The sequence below is a fragment of the Seriola lalandi genome, unplaced genomic scaffold, assembly GCF_002814215.2.
Source record: "Seriola lalandi dorsalis isolate HSWRI2012SDOR001 ecotype SW California unplaced genomic scaffold, Sedor1 jcf7180002054272, whole genome shotgun sequence".
NCBI lineage: Eukaryota > Metazoa > Chordata > Actinopteri > Carangiformes > Carangidae > Seriola > Seriola lalandi.
Window position 1 is genome coordinate 279,318 of NW_019524825.1, and position 14,462 is coordinate 293,779.

The 14,462-nt window shown below is 39.5% G+C and overlaps 1 protein-coding gene across 1 annotated transcript in view; it reads left to right on the plus strand.

Annotated features, from left to right (window-relative positions):
- mgat4a (alpha-1,3-mannosyl-glycoprotein 4-beta-N-acetylglucosaminyltransferase A) overlaps positions 1-14,462 on the plus strand; it is a 30,255-nt gene that overhangs the window by 11,296 nt on the left and 4,497 nt on the right. Inside the window, exons 2-12 of the mRNA XM_023405323.2 lie at positions 1,608-1,775; positions 2,670-2,810; positions 9,636-9,769; positions 9,876-9,922; positions 10,064-10,177; positions 11,513-11,588; positions 12,103-12,217; positions 13,214-13,344; positions 13,427-13,534; positions 13,627-13,701; positions 13,835-13,953. Coding sequence (XP_023261091.1) covers positions 1,608-1,775; positions 2,670-2,810; positions 9,636-9,769; positions 9,876-9,922; positions 10,064-10,177; positions 11,513-11,588; positions 12,103-12,217; positions 13,214-13,344; positions 13,427-13,534; positions 13,627-13,701; positions 13,835-13,953 — 1,228 coding nt within the window. The remainder of the gene's footprint in view (positions 1-1,607; positions 1,776-2,669; positions 2,811-9,635; positions 9,770-9,875; positions 9,923-10,063; positions 10,178-11,512; positions 11,589-12,102; positions 12,218-13,213; positions 13,345-13,426; positions 13,535-13,626; positions 13,702-13,834; positions 13,954-14,462) is intronic.

Here is a 14,462-nt window from a genome sequence, read left to right on the forward strand (position 1 = left end):
ACCCCCTCTCTGTCTCACACCCACACACTCATATATGTACACCTGAAATGTTCTTTGTACTCCCTCTAACCTCATACATTTTTGGATCAAAATCAAGTCTATACTGCTAATACTGACACTAAGAGTTGTTTTTTTTTTAGGCAAGTCAACCAATGCCAGACATTTCTTGGCTTTATTTCACTAGCATCCCCATTTCCCCAAAAAAACAGTATGTTTAATAAACTTATTTATGAGGCACTTTTCAAAAAATGCCACAAAACGCAAAGCAATAAAACTACCAGGCAAAAGACCTAAGTAAAAATACTAAAATAGAAAAGAAGCCCAACACAATACTCACGTAGGATAAGTCAACCTTGACATTCAAAATTCCACTCCAACCACTCAACTTCTGCTTCCTGGTAAGAGATAACCAAAGACTGGCTTCCTCGAGTCTTTGCAGTAAACCGCTTCTAAACCTCAAAAGTAATTTCCCGTTCAAACCAGGCAGTTGGTATTTCCAATAAATTGCTGCTCCTGACTGCCGTATCATTGATGACTTCATCATCACATGGTACTGCTGTAGTTCAGAGATTTGCTTTAAATCCTTGTACAATCTGAGAACTCCTGGTTAGGGAAATTGAAAAAGTATCTCTCTCCATTCCCTCTGCAGCTTGATTCGAAGTGCTCTACAGATCCAATGTACTTCATTCTAAACTGCTCCAGTAAACCTGTTCAGAACCCATCAGATTAGGGCTGTGTTTACAGGGCAGCCCCCAGGGGTGACTGTATCCACACAAATGGGAGAGCTGAAAAAGAGCACTCACTGCTTAGTCAACACTTAATACACTGACCTACAAAAGTTAAACTCATTAATAATAATAATAATTAAAAAAAAATGTATCCTCAAGTCTTACCAGTTAAAATGCATAATAAAGCAATTATTAAGGATATTTAGGCCATGGTCCAAGTATAAAGTGACTAGCTTTTGGAGTGAATCTGAATCCAAGAAGAAAAAAAAAAATTACTGTTGTGAAATTGGGCATATTGAAACACATCTCCTTATGAAACACTATGCTTACTTGAATGACACAATCTGGTTACCGGTGTTTTCATCTAGATCAAAATCTCATACTTGAATAACACATTTCATGCTCTGTGCAAAATGTTGAAGTAAGCACTTTATGAATTATTTCTAGTGAATGTTTCATTGGCATTTTCTTTGATGTAATTGACAGTGTTCTCCTGTAACTGAAGGTATTATGGCTTCACATATGGAAGTGGCACTAAAGTGAAATATAAGCTGCAATGGATTGCTTAAATGAGGCAGTGGATTATAAAAACGTCATGTCAGGTGCATTTTGTTACAGCACAATTTCCAAAACCCCAATCACCATAATGGACTTTCATCTTTGCACTCTTCCATGTAATATTCTTCTATTGGTGTTGGATCTACCTAGTGGGTAGCCCAAGTCTGTAAAAATATTTTTCCTTTGTGACTGAACTCTGCTTTCCTTTGAGCTAAAGGTGTACCTTGTATTATACCATTGTTTTTTTTAATCATTAGAAGTTCATAGAATCCACTTTGTCACCTGCTAATGCGCCCTACTCTGCTTTTATTTCTCTTATAGAGAAGCTGATAGCCTACCAGCGGGAGTTTCATGCCTTGAAAGAGCGCCTTCGTGTGGCAGAGCACAGGACGCTGCAGCGATCGTCTGAGCTCAACAACATTCTTGAGCAGTTCAGACGCGCCATTGCAGAGACTAACAGCAGCAAAGATGCTCTCACAAACTTCTCGGGTAACTGACACATACAAACGTATACAAACACTTATTAATTGTATTCGGGATAAAGGAAATGCTCAGGGGAGGTACCTTTCTAAGAGCTATCTAATTTCTAATAAAAATGAATTGAAACAGACTTTCATTTTCAATGTGGCAGGATTCCCCCGGGCCTCCTTTTGTAAAACTAGGTTTAGTCAACCCTTAAAACCACTGAGTGGATTATTAAATCCAGAAGGCTGAAAAGAAACCAATCAATCAATTAATCTGCTGATCATTTTCTTGATTAATTCATTCATCGTTTTATCTATAAAATGGCAGGAAATAGTGGAAAATGACTAAAAAGATAAATCGATAATCAAAATTGACTAATTAATGCAGCTCTAAAGCTTATACTCGGTATTGTCTTCCAATTTTAAATTGAACTATCCAATTCATATTCAGGTTCATTATCATATTGGCTTTTGTGTACACTGAAAATGATCTGTCATTGGAGTTTTACTTTAATTTTCATTATGGTAGTTATTGTGCATTTTAAAACAGTTTTTTCAGATTTCAGAAGTCAGTTTGATTAAATGATTTTATCTTATGTTATGTTGATTTCCTGTGCTGTCCTCTCTGCATAAGGGAAACACAGTATGAGTTTGGTATAAGTTACAAGCACAGTCAGGGGCTGCAGCCACTGAAAATTCATATTCTCAGAAAGAACTCTGATTTTCTACTGTGAGTAAGTCAGTGCATCGTGAAATATTTTATTCACTGATTCTATAGTTATGGCATCACTGTTCTACCAGTGCGCTTTCGTGTCAACAGGTGGTGCTTTAAAAAGTCTGCATCGTTTCACTCCTGTCATCATTTGATGAAACTAAGAAGAGGACTCCACTTAACCTGTTTCTCTGTGCCTGTTTTCAGATGAGACACAGAAACTACTGAAGGATCTTGCAAATAGGAAACAGCTCCAGGTGCCAAATATCTATCACCACCTGCCTCACCTTCTCAACAATGAGGGCAGCCTGCATCCTGCTGTGCAGGTTGGTCTTGGCCGCACTGGAGGTGAGAAGCTTATACAGACACTGAAGATTAGGTACGACAGTGACAGTAACACCCTGATTTAGAAGACATTTTCCTCAGAATATGTATGCTCATCCTGCACAAACACAGTAAAAGCTCCTGAGATCCTCATTACACTCGGGACAGAATCAAGTCTCAACAAGTTTTCAGTTGGTGACTAGTTCACAACAAGTATCCTCTCTGGACCGAGCTTTGGAATAACACTTTTGTGAAGAACATTTGCAGAACTGAAGATAATTATAGTGTATGTAGAGTATAATTCCCTATTTAATTTACAAGTTGTGTATCATTTCTCTTTGTTTGGTTGAACAAGGATTTCAATCTTGCTTTCATTTCTTCATGCTTTTCTCTCTTTTGATGAACCTGTGAGGCAGGTTCAGTAAGTGCTAGCCACAAACTGAACATATGATTACAAAATCTAGAGTTTGAGGGCAGAAAAAAAAAAAAAAGCAGTATAAGTTTCCATTATGTGTAACTTCACAAGAACAACAACCACATTTTTACAGTGAAATTTGTCCTGTCAAAGCTCTTGTCTGTCAGTAGCCTCCCCTCTCATAGATCATTTCACTCTTCTTTTGTAGTAAACCTTATTTTGAGCAACCCTGTTTTTATTTTAAAATTTTTCCTTTCACCACCCAGGCAGCAGCATAAAGCATATGACCTCTGCTATATCAAGTTCAACCTAAGAGGATTATTTATCTGGCATTGTGAGTGTGATAGGTGAATTGAATTTGGGGCGCAAGGGAGGTGAGTTTAGGGATTAACATCTCAAATGGTGTTTCCACATTCCTAATGACAGTGACTGAGAGGAGGAACAGAGGCCCTAGACAAATTAGAGGAAAAAAAGGAGGGACAAATTGGGAACAAGCAAGAGTTTCTTGTCCCTGGCCTGCAGGCTGTTTGATCAATGAGTGCAAGGTATTCCCACGAGAAACGAGAAAATTGCAAGGCCTATTGTTGCCACCTTTCCAAGTCATTGCCAGTCAAGCTTTTAGGACTTTTTAGCTTTCTTTTAGAAATCTTAAAGGGAATGTCTTGCCACTGAAAATGAAAAGTTTGTTGCTGCCTACTGCTTTGTTCTCACCCGCTTCCCACCCTTAAGCACTGTCAATTGTGTTCAGTGTATGCACAACAAAGCAGGAGGTTACAGCTATCAGGAAGTGGTAGCACAACTGCTGCAGATGCCTTTTGCTCCTCCACCACTCGTGCGTTGCCACATGACATACTTGAGTGGCAACTGGCAACTTTTGCCTAAAGGTGCCAACAATGACTTTTAATGTTCCCTATTTCTGTTGCTAATAGTTTTTCTTAGTCTACCTCTGTGTCGCTCATTTTTTATTTCCCCTCTTGTTTCTCTGCTGGTCTAAGCATATCTGACATTGGGATATTTATATCTGTACAAATTAGGACATCATCCCACTTTAAATTGAACAAGTATTATGTGAAGAAGGAGTTCAGACAATCTCTGGCCCTGTTCAGAACTGGCATTAACATGCGTCTTGGTTGATCCAATCACAAGTACACAGCTCCAAGTACAGGTGTGAATTCACCCGAGATGCATTGAGGATGTATTTGAGATCCGATCACTCAGGACACTTTTGGAGGTGGTCTGGATCGCATATATCCACATACTTATAGGAGTGTGAACAAGAATGTGTCCTGGGACACTCTAACCTGGGCACTAACTTGTGCCCTTTTGCACAATCTCTACTTTGTTTGTTGCCAAGCAACATCAGTTATACACTAGAATTTGTTTATTCTAACCAGCTAGGAGATCTCTTTTCAACCCCTTTTCTCCCTAAATTGAATTTCCTTTACCTGCTGTCTTTGTTGTTTGATTCTTCTGTTGACCTGAGCAGAGTGTAGACCTAGTGTAAACCTCTGTTACGCTACCCATAGGTTTCTGAAGAGTGGTTTTGAAGCACAGAGTGGGCTACTCTGCTGCCTGTCGCCATCTTGGTCGTGCCTGAGTCGGCCTAACTCCCAGCTAATCCAAAAATGGGCAAAGAAGTGGGACGTGTATGGAGCTGAGATTTAGGTGTATGCCGGTTTAATAACTGTAAGCATTGTTAGCATCGCTGGGGATCTTGCTCATAGGCTAACACAGGCTAATTCATTTGCTGGCTAATTAGCCTATTTATGAGATAAGATAACAACCCAGGTATGGTGAGCATAGATGCTGATACCTGCTAATTCGTGCTAATATATGTATATGTACGTATATAACACACGTATGTATAAATAAAAAAAATAATAATAATAATTTCAGAATACAGGAGCACAGACTTTCTGTAAAGTTGCCTGTACATTGAGCAAGAATATGACCCCCTCAACAGCTTCTCACCTCAGTTGTATTCATTATGAGACATGCTTCTGTGTTAGACAGCCAAGTCATTTGACAGTACTATGAACCTAATATTTGCATAATGTGTCGCTTTCTTTCTTCTCTGGTGAACCCATATTACAATTCTTGCATCTGATGTCTTTGCCTGTGCACTTTCAACACATTCCGATAAACAAGATCTAATCTCAAACTTATTACTTTCAACTTTCAAACGCTGTAGGTTTTGAAGACAGACACACACACACACACACACACACACACACACACACGCACACACACACACAAAACGCTAAAACAGGGCTGACCTGTGCTAGAACATTTTATATCAAACCTCACCCTACATGCAGCCATTTTTAATTTTTAGCTGCATCAAAGTGAAAGCTTTCAACAAATTTCAAAAACGGCATGCCCTGATTGGCTAGCTGCATTGCTGCAATGCAACACTAAAGGAAAAAATAGGACAAAGTTCTATTTTCCATCTGTGAGCAGCAATGCATGTCAGAGCAGCTGAACTGTGCAGGGCAAATCTCTGCGGGTGCAAATGTCTGCATGCAGAGTAATGATCAGACCTAATGCCCACATGCTGTTGACACTGAAATATAATTATCATGTTTGTTCTTTACCCATGCCCAAGAAGTGGGCGGTTTTGGATGCATGTCAGGCAGTGTGTGATTAAGTTTACTGAACAAACCACTCAAGATACTATAAATTTATGGTTTGAAAGATGTGACTATTTTACGAAAAGTTATATTCACCCATGATTGTAGGTTTTCCACTGTCAAGCTTGGTTTAAAAGGGATATCACTCATTTGCTCATCCACTCACTTGGGCACACAAACACACAAGCACACACAGAGGCACGATGTTCCTCAGGCTTTGCAAGACCTTGAAAGTTTGAATGCTTTAAAAAGCTTCCGTTTTTGTCATTAGAATATAGCAACCAGATTACTTTGGATGCCTCTCAGCAACATTTTACAATGGAAAACATTGTTGGTATTTACTTTGACACAGAAGCAGTTGTGAAAAGCAATGGTTCTAACATGAGACTCATCGATGCCTAAATTACCCCAAAACATAACAGTTGTGATTTTCTTAAATTGCACCAAAAAAGACTGAATTCATCATTTGGTCTTCTTAATCAGGGAATGCAATATCAAAGGCAAACATGCGTTTGTGTATTGAGGCAAAGAAACCTTCAAGCAAATAGAGCAGGTTAACATTGTTTCTATTTGTCTCTCACAACAATAAGCCATAGAATAGATCCATCCTTATAATATGCCACTGTGACCAGACATTTCCTCTTTTCCCCAATTAATTTCATCATAGTGTTCATTATACCTTATCCATATTTCATTGATGATTAACTATGATGAAATAATATAATAAACAGTGTTCTCTGTAAGTGTAACAAATAAATATATTTTATTCCTCCTTTATCCTTTTATTAACATGTACTCATACATAGTTTCTAAACCCTACTGACTTTGTAGTTGCCTCAAGACCTATACATGAAATATTAACCCCTTCTTTATTGGTTACATCGGAAAAGTCACATAATTAATTTATAAACTGATGATTCCTCAAATCATGGTGAGTGTTATATGCCCAGATACAATTCCCACTACAAGTAATGATCTAATGATGTTATTTCTAGAGCCAGACCGATATTGGTTATTAGGGAGTAAAAAAAAAATCAGATATCGATATATCGGCCTATATATGTGTGTGTGTATATATATATATGTATATGTGTGTGTATATATATATATATATATATATATATATACACATGTGGGTGTGTGTTTGTATGTAAACACTTGTGAAAAAGATATGTAATGAAAGCAGGATATTTTACAGTTCAACAATTAACATTACTGTCTGAAATGGCATCAATGCAGGAATTGAATAAAATAACTATAACTATAAATAAAATAAATGTGTATATATATATTTAGCTTGAATGAAAACAAAGGATCAAATATACATAAAATGCTGCCTATATAACTTGACTTGATCCCAGCATTTCCACTGCATTATTGCTTCTTACTAAAAGTATTCATTTCGGCGCATATCGCATACTGTTATATCTGTAATAGGCCGATAAGTCAGTCAGGCTCTAGTTATTTCCTTCCTTGACACTAACCGTAACCCTAGATATTGTGTGTTCATGGTCTCATCAGGAAAATGAACACATTTACATACTTAGTTTAAGCAAGCACTAAGCTGGACATATTTTGCTGGATATTGAAAGCATGCACATACCGCCGAACACTGGCTTCTTTTATATGTGTGGTACGCCAAATCAGTTCTTTTCACTGATGTGACAGAAAAGTGGACAGACGTGTGGATCGTTTCTCTTTTTTCTAAAGGAGATGAAAGCATGGCAGAGAGAAGTGAGCAGACTGATCAAGGGACATGGGGAGGGGCAGTCCTGGAGTCGGTCCTGCTCAAGCTGCACTTAGATGCATTATCACTCATTCACTGTCTGCCACCCTCCCTTATTCTGTCACTCTCTGTCTCTTTTCCTTCCTCCTACATTCTCCTTTCATCCTCGACCTACTTTCTTGGTGGTGGTGGTGGTGGGTGTCGCTATACGACATGGAGCTCTGTGTGAGAAACACAAAGCAAAACTGGGACAGATTCTCCACGCTGCACAGATCACTCTGGAGGATTGCACCCTCTCTCAGGTCCACTGTGCTGCTCACTCATTCTGCACCTCAAGTTTGCTTTGTGCCTTTGTTGAGGCCCCTTGTGCCCCCACATCCCCTCAGTCAGCATGTTTTCCCTTTTAAACTGTGCACACACATCCACACATACACATATGCACATTAGCCCCGGTCCATGTATTTCACAATACTATCCCTATAGGGCAAGTTGTTTGTAACTTCCATTAGGACAAAACATAACCTTGTTTTCCTTTCTCTGGGAAAGCATGAAGCATTTTATGAACAACAGTATCCAAAGCAGTAGCCCTCTGTACATTGTACCCAAGGATTCGATTTCAGTAAAGAGCAAATACACCATGTATAGAAGAAGAGAGAGCTAGACATGAAAAAGAGAGCACACAAGTTAATATGCAATTCCATGCTACAGTCTTGACTTCTTTTCCTCAGCATGACGAAACACTGACTCATTGTCGGATAACCAGCCTGATAACTTGCTCATCTTAACATTTGTGATCACATCGGTGTGGGCTTGCTGTATACTCGCTGCTTTCTCATTCTTTCACTTTCTGTTTCCCTAGTGAAAGTGGTCCTTGTGTTCTACTTCATACAATGAACTGGTTTTATGTCGGTAACAGCCCGTTGTACTTGCTTCAGTCTCTCGTTGTATCTCTCCATACTAAAGAAGAGGCTCCCTGTTTAGCTGCTCCAAGCCTCATAAACTAGAAGCAATAAGGAGAAGACAATAGACGCTCTCTTTATCTCTTTCCATGTCTAACTGTTGTGTCATTGGAACAGGCTATTCCAGCTGAACGGAATATCCTTTAGCTCTGAGCTGATGATCACCATGATATTTGCGATTAGTGGGTTGTGCTGACACAATTTATTGCTTAGTTATTCAACAGAAAAGTAATTGAAGACAATTTAATGTATCAATCCTTATTAATCCAGTAAAAAAAAAAAAGACATGAACTCCATTTTTCAGTTTTTGATATTGTTGTACCTACTGTAGCTTTGAGATTTGGTCAGACAGAATAAGCAGTTTTGTGACTTGAGTATGGGGTCTGGAAATATTGACATTCTCATGAGTGACATTTCCGATTTGTGATTAATCGGTTAAAATAAAAAATGACAGGTAAATCAGTAAAGAAATATTATATTGTTATTAAATTACAGGGGTCAGATCTTCTCTGATCCTTGCTCTCTGTTGTTGTCTTTGGGCGTCCAACTTTATTTAGTAAGAAAAGCTCAAATTAATTTAGCTGTTGTAGTTGTTCAGTAAATGCCAGGCATTATATAATTTTGTTTTCTGAAATTTCAACTGGAATGGCCCCTGAAGTCGGGTGTCTGACTCAGAAAGTCAGAAGACCCTCACCAATCCTGACCTCAAAATCCAAGATGGCTGCTCTGTGCATCAACAGCAGTGAAAGCTGTAGTAATATGGTGTTTAGTAGCACTTCTGTCTTCTTTGTGTCTCATTAAATCAGTTGTAAACACAGTACTGTCCAACTTATATCTGTGGACATGTTACTATGAAGTTTGTATACATATAATACCGTATAATACATTGTGGTTAACTGGTATTGCTAACAATAAAAACAACAAGCAGGCAACAACAAGAACAAGCTTCTGACTTGTTGTACTGGAATGAGGTCAACTCGGAAGTGACTTTGTTCACACCTCCGACTTCTGAGGTATATGGAACTCAGCATTTACAGCAAAGGTTACCTGGTTTTGGATCCACTTGATTAAACACCCCCCTTTTTTCTGTTATTACCTCACACTCTCTCTACTTCCCAGTTACAATGGTGATGGGGATTCCCACAGTGAAGCGGAAGGTGAAGTCCTATCTGTCAGAGACACTGCGCTCACTGATAGACAAGCTGTCACCAGAGGAGAAACTTGACTGTGTGATTATTGTCTTCGTTGGGGAGGTGAGATCTCATAGTCATTCAATATGAGTCACGGTGTGACACTCCTACGCAGTGAATTCAAAAATGATATTAAAAGGTCTGTGTCTTCCTGGTTTAATCTCTGCAGACAGACCTGGACTATGTTCACAGCGTAGCTGCTGGCTTGGAGAAAGAGTGAGTACACTTCTCTGCTTTCTGATACGAGCACAAAAAAGGTGGAAATATTGTGACGGAGTGAAAAGACACCGTGAACCAGAGAAAAGTGTGCATGTCTGTGTTACATTGTTGGCATCATAAGTGGCCCTCTTTCTGCAGGTTTTCTACAGAGCTGAGTTCAGGCTTGCTGGAGGTGATCTCCCCACCAGCCGCCTATTACCCTGACCTCAACAACCTCAAGGAGACTTTTGGAGACTCCAGAGAGAGAGTCAGGTAAGCAGTTCACTCAGGCATGACGTCTGTGTTACCTGTGTGTTCAGTGCTGACACTTAATTAGCCAGAATGTGATTGAAATCATTATGGAAATCTAGAGGAACCAGCCTTGGGAGAAATGAAATACAGGAGAGCTGTGATGAGGATTGCAGAAAAAGTAGAGAGATGAGTCAGGGGGAAAGCGGGAGGGAATGAGCAAGTGAGAGCTTTTAAGGGAGGCTGCCCAGGTACTTAGTATTCCACAGGCATTTCTCAAAGTCAGATCAAGGTCATCATCAGCAGCACCCTCTATCTCTATCTTATCTTCTGTACTTATCTTCTCCTTATAGTCAGCTAACAATTGGCTTCATTAAAAAACCTGTTTATAGTGCAGTTTGTGCTGACTACTTGCAGTTTGTACTTGGTTAACAACATGGGTCCATGGTATACAGGCCAGGCTGTAAGTATTTGGATAGTTACACATTTTCTGCTCTTTTTTTTTTTGACTGAATGTGTATCTGTCTAATTACTGTTGAACCTCTAAACTTTGGGCACTAGGTGTTAAAAGGGCTATATTGCTCACAGAGTTCTTTCTATATTGGTGTAAACCTCAAATAAATGCTGAGACTTGCCACTTTAATGTCGTATCCATTATTTTATTTCAAATTGAATGTGCCAAAGCTCAGAGCCTGAAGAAGAAAAGATGTGTAACCATCCAAATATTTCTGGACTGCAAGTGTTTTTTAGACTCTTAAGCGTGTGTGCGCATGGATGCAAGTCAGTGGGCTAGAGGCTTTAGGCTTATTACATTCCCTCACTTCTGAAGCTGCAGCAACTGGCTGAGTTTAAGTGCATGCACATCCAAGCCCTCATATTAGTGTCGTCTGTTCACCTGACTGGAGTGTTAAAAGTGTGTGTGTGTGTGTGTGTGTGTGTGTGTGTGTGTGTGTGTGTGTGTGTGTGTGTGTGCGTGCATGCATGTGCGTGTGCGTGTGTGTTGGAGCATGTGCACATAGGAAAATCTGTGTACCATCTCCCACACCTGTCTTCTGGAGGCATCACAAACACCTGCAGCTCTTGGCAAACAGCAGTGAGTCAGACTGCAACGAGGGCAGATCATTCAGATCAAACAATTAGTTTGACAGCGCTGGTTTATAAATTATTCAAATGGAGTCTGCTGTTGTAACATTCAGTATACCTGGGAGTGCCTGATTTGTACAGTTTTGCTTTTTGAATGTGAAGCAGTGAGTTTGACATTCTTTCCAGTGTTATAATATTTCGGAGGAAACCTTACAATGGATCAGTTTTCATATGTGTAGAATTTTATTGTGTGTTGATGATTTCTGCTTTGTTTAGATGGCGAACCAAGCAGAATTTGGACTATTCCTTCCTCATGATGTACGCTGTGAGCAAAGGGGTTTATTACGTCCAGGTATGTACTTCATCATGTATCATTCATCAGAGTTAGTGTTTATTTATTTTTTCTGACTGGAGCCACTTATTATTATTCACTTATTCTTAGCTTAATCCGCTTAGACTTTTCCAGCTCTTACATGTCCTCTTGGCTAAACAAGGAATCCAATTTAGAAATGTTTATATTAACGTTTAATCTCAGCAGATTTGAAATTCTAACACCAGCCATTCACAAGTTTGTTTAACTGTGTTGTTCATCTCCCATCTTTCTATCTTATGCATGGGGTGTGTCATTTCCATTCTGTGCTCTCAACTGGAGGGAAGAGGTATTGCCTCTCTGACATCTACTGCTACTCTAGTTTAGTGTAGCGACTCAGCAGTGTTCTTTAGTTTAGTTCAGAGTGATGTCCCTGTTTGAGCATAGAGGAGTCTCCCTCCCGCTTCTCTCCCCTTTCCACTAACGATAAACCCCAACGGTTCAAGTGGCTCCTTCTGTCTTACATTTTGTTCTTTCTGTACACCTGCTCCTTCAGCTGGAGGATGACATCGTGGCCAAGCCCAACTACTTTGCCACTATGAAGAACTTTGCTCTGCAGCTCTCGTCAGAGGACTGGATGATCCTGGAGTTCTCTCAACTGGGCTTCATTGGTATGATCTATTAAACACCCGATCAATACTCAGCATCCACCAGGCGTCTGTCAAATGAAGCCAGATCTGTGTAATCAGCTGATGTCAAAGGCAAACAATGGCATTCTTGAATGACACCTCTTTCTCTCTTAAATCAGTATTTTCCAATCCATTAGACTAGGCATTCACATATTGTAAGAGTTGTAGCGTCAAATACAGCATTGGCCGATGCACAGCAGAGCAGCCAGTAAAGACAACATGGAAATTATATTGATAACTTTGGGAATTAGGTCATTGTAAAGTAATTAATTGTGCGGGAAAGGCAAATCCAAAGCGTGTCACTGCAGTGTATAAATGAGGAATGTGTATATTTTTAGTCCCAAGTGAAACTTTTGTTTCTTGTTCTTTTTGTTCTGATTAAGCATGCACAGTAATGGCTCAATTAATGATTATTATTTTTAGAGCCCATTTTTCAGTGATTAACTAAACCCATGATTATTTTACGGATGTGCAATTTTGTTTTAAATGATTTATCTGTGTCTTACTAAATAATGGTATAATTGTAATTGTGTACAGATCATTTAAATTTAAAGAAGTAGAATGTAGTTTTATCATTGAAAGCCGAGTTTAACTACACTATGATTCACCCTACTTTGTTTCTGTAAGATTTTATATTTGCATGGACATTTTATGTTCAAGGGCCTCCAACAACTCTTAAAACAAACAACTGAGATCATTTTGTTCCAATGGCAGTTTTTTTAATTAGCTGTGGTAGTATTAAGTAGATATCTTTTGCAGGGCGTTTATGATTTCTACAGAGACAAGGTTTCCACAAGAAGACAATAATTTGTCATATTAGTTCCAGTTGATTCTCATCTTGTTTTTATTTACAGTGTAGCAACAAGTCCCCAAAGCCCTGTTCATGGTTGTTGCAAATAATTGGCTGTTAATGATGCTGAGTGCTTCTGTGTAGGATCAATGAACATCTATAAACCCTCCTTATACTCTTTCTTTCAGGAAAAATGTTCCAGGCTCCAGACCTAAACCTCATTGTTGAGTTCATCTTCATGTTCTACAAGGAGAAGCCCATTGATTGGCTGTTGGACCATATTCTGTGGGTCAAAGTCTGCAATCCTGAAAAAGATGCGGTATGCCCCGTGGTTACTGTATGGATATGAGCATCAGTGTGTGGGAAACTGGTGTCTCATTCCTACATTTCTGCTTTTCCAGAAACATTGCGAGCGTCAGAAATCCAGCCTACGTGTACGGTTCAGACCCTCCCTATTTCAACATGTGGGACTCCATTCTTCTCTTGCTGGAAAGATCCAAAAACTCACAGTGAGTCTCACACTGTTGTTTATTTGCAGCAGCAGCTGATGCTGGTTCCTTTTGTAGAAACACTAGCCTCGCCTCTCTGTCTGTGTCTGTAGGACAAAGATTTCCTGAAGCCACTGCTTCACAAGATGCATGTCAACCCCCCAGCAGAGGTTTCCACTTCAATGAAGGTATCACTCACCTACTGTCTAGTTCAAAGGAATACAAGAATAAATTGGATGCATTATGCCCTAAATAATAAAAAGAATACATGAGCAAAATCTGTGATCAATATAGAACGAAACATTGTATTTTGTCACACAGGTTTATCAGGGTCACACGCTGGAGAAGACGTACCTAGGAGAGGACTTCTTCTGGGCCATTACTCCTACTGCAGCAGACTACGTCCTCTTCAAATTTGACAGACCTGTTAGCATAGAGAGGTAAATGTGAAGGAGGGCTTTGTCTATTTCTGATATTTTTGTATGGACAGCTTGATATCGTTTGCATTGAAATACTGTGGTGAGCGTGCAAAACACAGCCCAACATATATTTATTATTATAGTAATTATCATTATTATGATGGTAACATTTTCACATACAGGCAAAGGCAAAATTGTGCTGCCCTTCACTGATTGAGGTTTAACTTGAGTGAATGTGTGTGTGTGTGTGTGTGTGTGTGTGTGTGTGTGTGTGTGTGTGTGTGTGTGTGTGTGTGTGTGCGTGCGCACTGTATGTCTCGGGGGATCCGGTCGAGCTAATGAGAGTGCTCTAAAATAAGCATTCTCAGGCCAGCGTCCTACTCTCTGTGGAGCCGCGGTAGAAAGGGAGCGAGACTGTGAATATAAAGGGACGTGATAGCGAGACTGATGGCTCGCAGAAGACCTGAACAGGATGTTAATATTTGGTCATGTGTCGACGCGTGGTGATTGTATCCACTTCTATTGTAAAG